Here is a 13,209-nt window from a genome sequence, read left to right on the forward strand (position 1 = left end):
AGGCAATTATTTGGTGAATGAATGAACAAGTGAATCATACAGCAGCTAAACTTAGATTATAACTTAAATCTTCTGATTCGTATTCTAGTACTCATATGCTACTTTAATTAAAAATACAGAGATAATAGGGGCACCTGGCTGGCTTAGGTGGTGGAACATGCGACTCTTGATCTTGGGGTTCTGAGTTCAAGCCCATGTGTGGTGTAAAGTTTACTTAAAATAGAAAAAATTAATAAGAAACACAGAGATAAGAAAAAAATACTGATACCTAAGTCCCCCCTCACTCTGCCAAAAAGAAAAGTGTGTTTATGTACATATTTATACATATATTCATTTCCACCTTAAACATTACTGAGGCCTTCAACATAAATGATACCTGCTTTTTTTTTTTTTAAAGATTTTATTTATTTGACAGAGATCACAAGTAGGCAGAGAGGCAGGTAGAGAGAGAGAGGAAGGGAAGCAGGCTCCCCACTGAGCAGAGAGCCCTATGCGGGGCTCGATCCCAGGACCCTAAAGATCATGACCTGAGCCAAAGGCAGAGGCTTTAATCCACTGAGCCACCCGGGCACCCCTTAAGATGAAAAAAGATAAGGCAAATATACAACCATAAGTCATTTCTTGTGAGTGTTAATAAGCAAATGTGATTGAAGCATAAAGAATCAGAGAGTTAACCCCCAAGAGAGAGCAACATATCCTTAGGAGCCACTAATAATTCGTTAATGAGGCCCGACCCTCTAAGGTCTTGCTCATGGTTCTGTTCTGCTTCTTTTTCCAGCTGGCATTTTTTAACATACCCTTGATGGCTTACCTGTGTTGGAGCTTGCTGCAGCGGTGCTTTGGTCACAACTTCCGGTCTCATCTCCATCAAGGAAAATACTTGAAAGTTATACCTGTTCACCTACTTATGTTACTGCTATACATCTGGCAGATCTATTCCTGCTACTTTCTTCATATGACATATGGTGCTCTAGCTTTTTTCTTCTCCCCTTTGCGGACCTGGTTAACACTGTTGACACCTGTTATCATTCGTTGCGTGTGGACTCTGAACTCTACTGAGCTTGGAACCTTTATAGCACAGTTAAAAAGCCACTTGAGCTCCTGAAGGTCTTGTGTCACCATCCGCCTCTGTAGCCCAGGCTTCTACCCCAGCAGCAGGTGGAAGGCCAGTGCTGGGGGCAAGCTTCAGGAAGCTGCTACAACCTGGACATCTGGGAGTTGGGGGGATTACTCACTACTGATTCCTGCAGAATGGACTGCAGAAAAATCTAAATAATGCCATGATTCCTTCCTTTGCCAGGAAGGCAGGGGATTGATTTACTTTTGTGAAAAAGTTCTAATCAGGAGATCCACAGGGCAGGGTCTGGGTGTGTGTATGGGAGTATCAGAAGCCCACTGTATTTTTTATGGTTACCTCATGTAAAGTACCTAGCACAGTGTGTGGAACTCAGCAGCCGGCAAGGGAGCCACTAGAGGGGTAGGTAAGCGGTAGGAACTTGGGCCCTCCCCTGACTACCCTTGAGATATTAGCTCCAAGTCTTCTTTTACCTCGGGGTTATGGGCTCTCGGCTTCTTTAGGTGGGGGTGCTTTCAGCTAATCAAATAAAAGAGTAATGATTAAAAACCGCGACTGGGCGGTGCGTGCGTGTGTGTATGTATGAGTGACCAGGCCTCTGAGAGCGGGAGGAGGAGTGGCCGGGCCTTTAGGGGAGGGACGAATCGGACCAGACCGCCGGGCGCGGGAGGAGGCGTGGCCGGACCTCCGGGGCGGGGGGAAAGGCGTGGCCGGACCTCCGGGGCGGGGAGAAAGGCGTGGCCCGGCCTGGCAAGATAAAAAGAGGTGTGGCGGCGGCTCTGGGGCGGGGCCGGGAGGGTTGTTGCCGGAAACGAACCCATATCTGTGACCCCCGGATGTGGAACGCCTATGGAAGTGCGGCCTTAGCGCCTTCCTTGGTCGCTTTTGTCCGGAGGTTCCAGACGATATAGGGAGATGGCGAGTGCAGCTGCACCTACAGCCGCGGTCCCCACGGTAGTTCCGCCTTTGGAGCAGCTCCGGCGCTTGGCGGTGGAGCTGCGGTTGCTCTTGCCTGGATTGCGGGGTGAGCTGACGCCGTTGAGACCGGCGGCGGCAGGGGCGGGCTTGATTTGGGAAGAGGCCGGCGGGGGCGGGGGCACGGGCGGAGGAGGTGGGGGTCGGGGTGGCTGGGCTTACTTGTGCTCTTCCTTTCGCCCCCGCCCGGCCCACATGCCAAACCCTCTAGTCGGCGAAGCCCAAGAGACCACCAAGGAGTTTAATCCTGAGACGTTTTGGAGGAAACTCAGTGAGTGCCTCTCCTGTTGGGGACTTGTATTTCTCATGCCTTTCGGTGTACCGACCCCTTTCCCTCCCGCTTCTCCCCCTCCCACCGCATCTTCTCAGGATACTTCACCCTATCAGTCCTTTGCACTTCGGAGTTGGGGATATGAAACATTGATTTGGGGAGGTGTTTGAGAGGTCTCAGCTGGTAAGGCTGACATTTTTAAAGCCCATGCAGCATCTGCAGGCCGATCATTTTGGCACTAATATATAGGCTCCTTCCCTCAGATGAGGCAGCTGTGAACGTGGCAAGGGAAGCCACGACTCTGACAGAAGTCTTCTCTCGAGTTCCGCTGCCCTCTCCACAGGTAAGCTTTACTTTCCTGGAATCCTTGTGTTGCCTCGTTCATTAGGAATCCAGTCACCTTCTTTCCACTTTTACACTCAAGCCAGGGGATTTATTTTCCACATCTGTCAAATAGGATTTCAGCGAAGGCCAAATTGCCAGGTGCAGTTCCTGGCACGGCGTAGGCAGATCTTCTAAATAGGTATCAGTTCAACTTTCAGTTCATCCCTGGTTATTCCCTTTCTGACATATATTTTTTAAACACTCGCTATTTGGTCGGTGTTTTCACATATGTGATTCCCATCTGATACGTGAGTAAGCAGGTTTAGAGGCTCAGATTAACGTAAGTAAGCAGTGGAGCTAGGATTGAAATTAGGGTTTATGGTGTCTAAACTACACCTTTTCTGTCATACTACATAATACCCTTTTTGTATCAAATTACTTTTTATGTTTAATCAGTAACATATGTATACATAAAAAATTCAGAAGATGTCAAAGTGTGCTAAAAGTTTATATTTCCTCTCCCCAGTTACTTTTGAATTATTCCATATATATTCGATGCATAGACGCAATTATGTGTGTATGCATGCTTCTTTTTTACACAAATGATAGGATACCATAAACACTTTTCTGGATCTTCCTAAAAATATTAACAACATGGATTGCACATTGATTCTTAGTAGGACATTTAAAGTTGCTCAGTTCTTTATAAGGCTGCCTGGTATTCAGTAGAGTGGATGTAGCCATAATTTATTTAACCAATACTTTATGGGGATATTTAAGCTCTTTACAACTTGTGACTTATAAACGGTGCTATAGTAAATTGCCTAGGACAATCTTTGTATGTATGTATTATCAGTAAAAAAAAAAAAAATTCCTACAAGTGGAATAGCTGGAACAAGAATTTATGCATTTTTATTTTTATTTTTAAAAAGATTTTATTTATTAGAGAGCATGAGTGATGGGGAGGGGCAAAAGGAGAAGCAAACTCCCTGCTAAGCAGGGAACCCAACTCGGGACTCAATCCCAGGACCCTGAGATTACAACCCAAGCCAAAGATAGACGCTTAACCAACTGAGCCACCCAGGTTCCCCAAATGTATACATTTTTATTTTTTTTAATTTTTAAAAAGATTTTATTTATTTATTTGACAGACAGAGATCACAAGCAGGCAGAGAGACAGGCAGAGAGAGGAGGAAGCAGGCTCCCTGCTCAGCAGAGAGCCTGATGCTGTGGGGCTTGATCCCAGGACCCTGGGATCATGCCTGACCTGAAGGCAGAGGCTTTAACCCACTGAGCCACCCAGGCGCCCCCAGATTTGTACATTTTTAAATTACCTGTTATTGTAAAACTTAGTTTTACAATATGTAGGCTATGACCAGGTATGCTTTATGCCATTTTTCTAGAACTAGGCATACTTAAATTAGGAGTAAGATTATTTTAAAATGGCATATTTATTGCCTTATTTCATTTTCATAGTCAATAGTTTCATTCTCTTTTTCAATCTGTATATCCAGATGTTTTGAAATGAAAAAATATTCTTTTGCTTCACCTACAATGATAAACTCTCCTCCCTGTAGACCCCAGAGATCTATGATGAGAAAATAAGAAATGAAGTGTTTGAGAGCAGTTTAAAAGCTTTGTTCAAGGGAGTCAATATTTATTTTAAGGGGAGTAGTATTACCTTATTTTTCTTCTCTGTTTGCCTGCTTTCTTTCAAATACACTCAGGACTTGTTGCTAAAATTCATAGCTAGTAACATACCATGAGGAGGGAGCATAGAACTATTTTTCCATACATGCTCAGAGCAGTGGTTTCATTCATAGGTGAAAAGTTTCAGTTATATTTGAATTATGTGTATTTGAATAACAACTGTTTTCTTAGAATCTTGCACCTTAGTTTACTGAAGAATGGCTTTATTTATTTTTTTTTAAGTGTGTGGATGTTGAAGCAATGTCACATTGCCATAAAATTTTTTTTAACACTTTCAGTCACTGTGCTTATTTACCATCCCAGACTGGTAACTGTTCACAGACTGGCACCAGTCTGTGGACCATATTTTACATAGCACTGGCTTAGAATTTAGCAGAAAAGTGAGGACAAGGAAGATAGGAGAAAGCCAGTGACTGCTTAGAAGGAAAATAGTCAACATTGAGCAATGTTGAGTCTATGCTAAATTATCTTCAGGTATATTGTGATTCTGTTAGAGAGAGATCAGACCCCTGGCTAATGATGTAAGGGTTGGCAAACTTTTCTTTAAAGAGTGAAATAGGGGGGCTCCTGGGTGGCTCAGTGGGTTAAGCCTCTGCCTTTGGCTGGGGTCATGATCCCAGGGTCCTTCCTGGGATCAAGCCCTGTATCGGGCTCTCTGCTCAGCCAGGGAGCCTGCTTCTCCCTCTCTCTCTGCCTGCCTCTCTGCCTACTTGTGATTTCTCTGTCAAATTAAAAAAAAAAAAAAAGTGAAATAGGAGGGCCTGGGTGGCTCAATGGGTTAAGCCTTCTGCCTTTGGCTCGGGTCATGATCCCAGGGTCCTGGGATCGAGCCCCGTATTGGGCTCTCTGCTCAGCAGGGAGCCTGCTTCTCCCTCTCTCTCTGCCTGCCTCTGCCTACTTGTGATTTCTCTGTCAAATTTTAAAAAAAAGTGAAATAGGGGTACCTGGGTGGCACAGTGGGCTAAGCCTTCTGCCTTTGGCTCGGGTCATGATCTCAGGGTCCTAGGATCAAGCCCCGCATCGGGCTCTCTACTCAGCAGGGAGCCTGCTTCCTCCTCTCTCTCTCTGCCTGCCTCTCTGCCTACTTGTGATCTCTGTCAAAAAAATAAATAAAATCTTAAATAAATAAATAAATAAAAATAAAAAGTGAAATAGTAAATAATTTAGGCTTTGAAGGTGAACTTTGTCCTTGTAGTGGGAACACAGCTGGAGGTAATATATAAACAAGAGTTTGGCTGTATGCTGGTAACAATTTATTTTTAAAAACTGACAGTGGATCTAATTGGCCCATACGCTGTAGTTACCAACTCCTGGTCTGAGATAAGAGGAATACCTCACAGCAGATCATGGGTACCTCATGATGTAGAGAGTATTAGGAATAAGTTTTTCCTGCTTTTTTTTTTTTTTTTAAGATTTATTTATTGGAGAGAGAGAGAGTGAGCAAGACAGAGAGCACATGAGCAGAGGCAGAGGTAGAGGAAGAGGGAGAAGCAGACTTCCTCAGGGAGCCTGATGCAGGGTCCTGGGATCATGACCTCAGCTGAAGGCAGATGCTTAACCAACTGAGCCATCCCAGCGCCCCTTTTCTGCTTTTTTTTTTTTTTTAATATTTTATTGAGTTGTCACCTCATTCTCTTGTGTCCAGCTAACTCCTCTCTGCTATGTGCAAGAGCAGCAGAAACCCTAAGTCATAATAGAACTACAGAAAATATTTTTAGATCATGCTGTACAGTTGTCTGCTCTCTTCTACAGTAGATGGACTGATGAATGTAATCCAATTTTTTTTCATTCTGAAATTGATCCATCACCTCATAGGAAACCAAGAGGTTCTGCGAACAAGTCCATGCTGCCATCAAGGCAATCACTGCAGTATACTATTCACTTCCCAAGGATCGGGGTAAGCCACTGTATGCACAGAAATGTTTAATTTATAGGGTAGTCTTTGGTAATATGATAGCTTATGTCCTGTGACTTTTACCTTGTCCTCAATTTGAGCATGTAATGTATCTTTCTTCCATAAAATGCCCTCAAGGATAATTTTATAACATCAGTGACCTCCATAAATAAACTTTCATGCTAAGGTACAGATGCTGTGTTACCATCTTCCCTGCTTTGCCTGACTCTAAGACTTTTAATTCTCACTGGCTCCTCCCTCTCTAACCCATTCTAACCACTACAGATGCTGGATCTATAGCATCTCCACCCATATTACATCACATCTTGTTTCTGAGCTCCCTTATGGTTAAGTGACCTCTAACTCTGCCTATAGATTAATGCTTTGATTATAATCATGCCAAAATTATAAATGAATATGTGTCTCATGGATCTTAAGTTTAGGGGTTTATGAAGTGATTCAAGTGTGGCCATTGGTGAAGTAACTGGGTGATGTTTTGTGATAACTCAGATATGAGGCTGAAAGATGCTTTAAACTTCAGCTGTTTCATCCACAGTTGTCAAGAGACCATGGACCTTAATGAATGGATACATGCTGTCTTAGAAATATTTTGTTCTAAATCTCTTTTGGAGGACAGTACTCAGGAATGGTGGGAGGAGCAAGAAAATGGCATGGGGAGATACATAAGACCTGAGTTTTGTTTTGGCACTCCAATTAAAGGATATGGGTGCACATTACTTCAAGTTCTGAAGGGCTTAAACTCTGAAGAAAGTAGATGGTGACTTCTGGAAAGACCAGCCTACTTAGTCTTTGGGTTTTTTCAGGAATCACCCTGAGAAAGCTGGTACGGAACGCCACTCTGGACATCGTAGGTGGAATGGCTCAACTTGTGGATGTGCTTTTCATTACTCCAGGTCAAAGGTAGTAATACCACAGTTGGGGTTATCAGTTAATGGGGTTTATTGCTTCAGGGAGGGGGAAAAACTCATTCAACAGCAAAGTTACTAACAGCTGAGAATGGAAGGAAGGGCTTTTTAGGAGAGAGGAACCTTGGTTATTGATATATCCTTACTGATTCCTTTCTCCAGCCCAGATAGCAGTGACCTTATTTCCTACAACAGTGTCTGGACTGCATGCCAGCAGGTGCCTCGGATACCAAAAGGTGGGTCAGAGTGGGAAATGGGCCATTGACTCTGTTGGCCAAAGCAGATAGAAACTCTCCTATCTAGTTTCTAGTTTTGTAGCATGGATGTATTTTAACTTACATTTTAGTAAAATATATATAGTTTATCACCAACATCAAAAGATAAGTATCCATATATTTTCTCAGTCTGTTTAGTTCTCATACTTTTTTTAGCCCTCTTTCTGTGGCCCTATCTTGTTGAACAAATGTGGTTTGTTCTCCTGGTCCTGCCCAGGACACACTGAAGCACTTATGAGGTAGTGCCAGCCAGGTTGAAAGTAGTGTTCATCCACGAGGACCTTGATGAGAAACATCATGTGAACATTTTTTAAAAAAAGATTTTATGTATTTATTTGAGAGAGTGTGAGCAAGAGAGGGAGGGAGCACAAATGGGGGGCGGGGAGGAGAGGAAGAGGGAGGAACAGACTCCCAGCTGGGCAGGGAACTCAACGTGGGACTTGATCCCAGGACCCTGGGATCATGACCTGAGTTAAAGGCAGATACTTAACCCGTTGAGCCAACCAGGTGTCCCTTGCATGACCATTTTATTTCTTTTTGTGGTGAATGATGAAAAGCTTTTTAACTCCTATCTGGGTACCTAGAGGATGGGTATTAGAAAAATTTTACATTAAATCACTGCTCTTGTTGACTGTCCTGGGCACTCTTCTCAAATGGGAACACTATTGGTTGTCATTTGCAGACTTGACAGAATTGTAGGCTTCTTCTTTTATTCTAGTGCTTCTGATTTTTCACTCCTAGATAACAAAGCTGCAGCCCTTTCAATGCTGACGAAGAGTGTGGATCTTGTGAAGGATGCACATGAGGAAATGGAACAGGTGAGGGAACAGCTCCATGATAGTGGATGAGAATTGTAAGGAAAGAGATGGCCTGAGCATTGACTCAATTTAAGTCCCATCCTCATTCCTGGATTTTGACTATCTCCTGCCTCATGCAAGTGTGTGATTTATACCATTCTCCTCTGTCTTTGCTGGGCTAGGAGAGTGAGAACAGGGTTTATGAAGTGATTCAAGTGTGGCCATTGGTGAAGTAGCTGGGTGATGTTTTGGGATAACTCAGATATGAGGCTGAAAGTATAACAGTCTCTCTCTCACTCTCTCTCTCTTTTTTTTTTTGGCATATCTTAGGCCATGGAAGAATGTGACCCATACTGTGGCCTCTTAAATGACACTGAGGACAACTCTGACAGCCATAGTGATGAAGAGGATGATAGGTTGGGGTTTCCAAACAATCGGGACTTATACTGGTCAGAGGAGGATCAAGAGCTCATAATCCCATGTCTTGCACTGGTGAGAGCATCCAAAGCCTGCCTGAAGAAAATCCGGATCTCAGTGGCAGAGAATGGGAAGAAAGATCAGGTCGCCCAGCTGGATGACATTGTGGATATTTCTGATGAGATCAGCCCTAGGTAAGCAGGATCCCCACTTGAAACGTGAGTAGCAGTGTGTGATCTTAGCTTGTGCTGTCACCCCAAGCTTTTCCTCCAGTTTTTTATTTTGAAAGTATTCAGTCTATAGGAAAGTTAAAAAAAAGTATTGCAGTGAACACCCATATATCCTTCATTTAGCTAGATTCACCTGTTGCTCACATGTTTTTTTTCAATATTGGTTTATTTCCCTATGGTTAGATGTGCCATTTTTCTCCTGAACCATTTGAGAATAGGTTGCAGACATCAGTGACATTTCACCCCTAAATTCTTCAGCATGTATCTCCTAAGAACAGATATTCTTGTTATTACATCCAAGAGATTTAACATTAAATAGAATAATATTTAATATTCAGATTATCCCATTTGTCTCTAAAATGTATTTTATTGCTTTTTAAAAAATTTTATTTTTTAATCCAGGGTTCTGTCATGGTGTCACATTGCATTTGGTTATCATCTCTTGGAGTAGTCTTGTATGGTTGTAGTCTCTTGCAACTATAACAGTCCCTGTCCTTTTTAGTATTTTTTGACATTGACTTTTTAAAGGGAAGTTGTCTTGCAGAATATCCAAAAATTTGGATTCGCATTATTGTCTTTGTCATGATTATAGATTATTTTCAAGTTGAATATTTTTTTGGCAAGGATATCATGTATTTGAGTATTTTGTGCCTCTCATTACATCATATGGGGGAGGGACATGAATGTTTGGTGGTACTAAATTTCTTTCTTTTTTTTTTTTTTAAGATTTTATTTATTTGGGACGCCTGGGTGGCTCAGTTGGTTAAGCAGCTGCCTTGGCTCAGGTCATGATCCCAGCGTCCTGGGATCGAATCTCGCATCAGGCTCCTTGCTCGGCAGGGAGCCTGCTTCTCCCTCTGCCTCTGCCTGCCTCTCTGTCTGCCTGTGCTTGCTCTCTTGCCCTCTCTCTGATAAAATAAATTAAAAAAAAAAGATTTTATTTATTTGACAGAGAGAGACAGCGAGAGAGGGAATACAAGCAGGGGGGGTGGAAGAAGGAGAAGCAGGCTTCCCCCTGAGCAGGGAGCCTAATGTGGGGCTGGATCCCAGGGTCCTGGGATCATGACCTGAGCCAACGGCAGACACTTAATGACTGAGCCACCAGGCACCCCGGTGGTACTAAATTTCACCACTTGGTTAAAGTAGTGCCCACTTGAGTGCTGTTCCATAGATGAACTCCACTTGTGTCAGTTACTAAATTAATGGTTTCAGATCCTCCCATTTTAAAAAAATATTTGAGCGAGAGAGAGAGCAATAAGCAAGGGATGGGGGAGAAGCATAGGGAGAAGGAGAAGGGAAGCAGACTCCCCACTGAGCATGGAGCCCAGAGGGGTGGGGCTCAATCTCCAGACTTGGACTTGGAGATGTGACCTGTACCAAAACCAAGAGTCAGACACCTAATCCACTGAGCCACCCAGGTGACCTCAGAGCCTTCCATTTTAAACTGAATTAATCATGTCCTATCATAAAGGCCAAGGGAGTTCCCCCCCCCCCCATTTCTAATGAAATGGGCTATGTATGTGTTTAGTAAATACCAGTTGAATTGATTCTGGTTACCCAATTTAAGGAATTGATAGGCATTTATGGACAGTTAGGTTCTCACTGGTCACATCCCTAACTGTGTAGTGGAAACCACCCAGTTGAGCTTTGTTCCTTTTGTTGTTAATGGTTATATTTTTGCTTTCTGCCCTTAGTGTGGATGATTTGGCTCTGAGCATATATCCACCCATGTGCCACTTGACTGTGCGAATCAATGTAAGTACCAGCTTTGAGGGAAAAGCTACTGACCTAACTGGTAGGATTTTACTATCTACTAGTATTTCCTTTAAACTATAGGAAATATATTTATTTGTCAGTTAGATGCAAATACAACAATAGTGTCATAGTTCTTACATGTATTTCTGCTTGATAAATCTTTACTGAAGCCCTGAGTTCTGGTAGTACTCTCTTCTATAACCATTTGGGTAATCACTTAGAAGAATCCAAAGACCTTAGAAAATGCTATTTTGAAAAGAAAGTCTGAATTACCATACTACTTTAGGATCCTGTTAACCTAAAATCATTAAGTTTCTGATTTCTGGTGTAGGCAAAAATCTGTGTCCAGAAACATACTCTGTTCTAATATAAACACACTGGATGATTTAACTACAGAGGGTCAAGGTCTTTATAAAAATATGTTTTTTGTGTATTTTTTGTATTTTTTTTTTTACTTTTAATTTTTTAATTTTTTTATTTTTTTTTAAAAGATTTTATTTATTTATTTGACAGAGAGAAATCACAAGTAGATGGAGAGGCAGGCAGAGAGAGAGAGAGGGAAGCAGGCTCCCTGCTGAGCAGAGAGCCCGATGTGGGACTCGATCCCAGGACTCCGAGATCATGACCCAAGCCGAAGGCAGCGGCTTAACCCACTGAGCCACCCAGGCGCCCTAATTTTTTTATTTTTTATAAACATATATTTTGATCCCCAGGGGTACAGGTCTGTGAATCATCAGGTTTACACACTTCACAGCACTCACCAAAGCACATACCCTCCCCAAGTCCTGGGTCTTATGCTAGAAAGAATTCTCTTGTCTCATTTTTAGAGACTCAGATTATCTCTATAGTTATTGGAAGGAGAAGTAAGACTGCCAAATGGCTTATATCTTACATTCAGAACTATCAGTCCTGAAATATTTGATAAATTAGATGGTGGAAATTCATCAAATATATCTTCACAGTATGTGAACACCTTAAAGTAGAATGGGCGTTAACTTTTTTTCCCATTCACTTTTTTAAAAAATTGACTTCCTAAGAAATAAGCATCTTTAGTAATATGCCTTGTCAGTTACCCCAAATAAAAATTTTAAAATGTGTACCATAGATTGGTGGAATACATATGTTCTCATGTTATCTTGTTACTGGTGTGCTTAAAATTATGTACATATTCTTTCTTTTAAAAGGAACTCTACCTGTTTCTACTATATATTTAGAACTGTAGTTGGGCTAAATTCAGGTTAAATTCTAACTTTTTCTAGTTTTTTAAAATTTAAAAGTATTAAAAAATTTTTAAAACTTATAGGAATGTTATAGCAACAATATTAATAAGATTTTGTAAATAGAGAAGAATCATATAATCCTGCCACCCTAATCTAATCAGAATTTTTGTTTTTGCAGTTTCCTTCAAGGTTTTTTGTTTGTTTGGATTTTTTTCTGCCCTTTTTTTTTTTTTTTTAATAGTTTATTACTTGAGTCCTTTAGTATATCTTAGGTCTCCTTCCCTTTTTATGTGGCGCTCAGGGTGAGTAACTTCTTTGTTTCTTTTCTAGTCTGCGAAACTTGTATCTGTCTTAAAGAAGGCACTTGAAATTACTAAGTGAGTATGAGGACTTCTCATCAAATAGCTTTTTTGAGAATGAACCCATCCAGTCATTCTCAATTCCCAAAGCCCCATTTCAAGAAGTGGAAAAAGGTGGGTGTGGTGTTTTCTTTCCACTTCAGTTGTGGGGCAGCTGAGTTTCTACAAAGAAATTTGCCTTATCTTACTAGTTTTTGTGCTCCTTGTTGAGAGTAGGTTTTTCCCTTCCCAGTATAAATTTAACTTCTCTTTTTCCCCATTCCATTTGCAGAGCAAGTCATGTGACCCCACAGCCAGAAGATAGTTGGATCCCTTTACTCATTAATGCTGTTGATCAATGCATGAACAGAATCAAGGAACTCACTCAGAGTGAACTTGAATTGTGAGTTTTTAGGCTCCTTTGTACTCTCCTCTCTCCTTTCCTTACTATCACAGGTAGCCTCTGATATCTGCTTTTAAAATGAGGCTAGAATGCTCTCCTGATCAAAAGGGAGTTCCTGTCCATGCTTGTCAAGAGACATTGTTACCAAAGATTGTTGGTTGGTTATGCCAGACTGGCAGTTATTATAACTATATGAGTATGATATATTTTTCTGTGCTAGATTCAAAAGGTAATTGCATGAGTTTTTGTTCCTGAATCACCTTTCAGAGATTTGTGTAGAAGCTGCCTTATTCCCTATTTGCAATAAAGTATGTTGTTTCATTGTTAAACATGTTGATAATCTTAATAAAATGGTGACCTGCCAGTAGTTCAGTAAGTAACCTTCCAAAGTTTCTTTCTACCAGAAATGCAGTGGGTTGAGACTAGCACATTGGTTTCATTTGGATTTATAGGTCTAAAGATCTGATTCTGATCAGAACTGTATTTAGAACAAAAATGCCTGACGTTATTTTTATTTTTTAAGATTTTTATTTATTTTGAGAGAGAGCGAATGGTAGAGAGAGAGAGACAGAGAGCATGAGCAGAACGGTTGGGCAGAG

General features: G+C 41.6%; 2 protein-coding genes across 12 annotated transcripts in view; both read left to right on the plus strand.

Annotated features, from left to right (window-relative positions):
• Positions 1-1,630, plus strand: part of TMEM62 (transmembrane protein 62) — a 53,786-nt gene extending 52,156 nt beyond the window's left edge. For all 8 annotated transcript variants that reach the window (XM_059372648.1, XM_059372642.1, XM_059372640.1 and 5 more), the window contains one exon: positions 779-1,630. In XM_059372648.1, the coding sequence (XP_059228631.1) occupies positions 779-1,105 (327 nt within the window). In that variant the 3' untranslated portion in view covers positions 1,106-1,630. The remainder of the gene's footprint in view (positions 1-778) is intronic.
• Positions 1,631-1,857: 227 nt separating this feature from the next.
• Positions 1,858-13,209, plus strand: part of CCNDBP1 (cyclin D1 binding protein 1) — a 35,440-nt gene continuing 24,088 nt past the window's right edge. For 3 of the 4 annotated variants that reach the window (XM_059372651.1, XM_059372652.1, XM_059372650.1), the window contains exons 1-11: positions 1,858-2,099; positions 2,262-2,321; positions 2,585-2,664; positions 6,171-6,252; positions 7,074-7,170; positions 7,338-7,411; positions 8,192-8,268; positions 8,578-8,858; positions 10,589-10,649; positions 12,200-12,246; positions 12,500-12,610. In XM_059372651.1, coding sequence (XP_059228634.1) covers positions 1,991-2,099; positions 2,262-2,321; positions 2,585-2,664; positions 6,171-6,252; positions 7,074-7,170; positions 7,338-7,411; positions 8,192-8,268; positions 8,578-8,858; positions 10,589-10,649; positions 12,200-12,246; positions 12,500-12,610 — 1,079 coding nt within the window. In that variant the 5' untranslated portion in view covers positions 1,858-1,990. Of the gene's footprint in view, positions 2,100-2,261; positions 2,322-2,584; positions 2,665-6,170; positions 6,253-7,073; positions 7,171-7,337; positions 7,412-8,191; positions 8,269-8,577; positions 8,859-10,588; positions 10,650-12,199; positions 12,247-12,499; positions 12,978-13,209 lie in introns of those variants that run through there. The other variant, XM_059372653.1, reaches the window with a different exon arrangement.

This window comes from Mustela nigripes, chromosome 13 (genome assembly GCF_022355385.1).
Source record: "Mustela nigripes isolate SB6536 chromosome 13, MUSNIG.SB6536, whole genome shotgun sequence".
NCBI classification, from domain to species: domain Eukaryota; kingdom Metazoa; phylum Chordata; class Mammalia; order Carnivora; family Mustelidae; genus Mustela; species Mustela nigripes.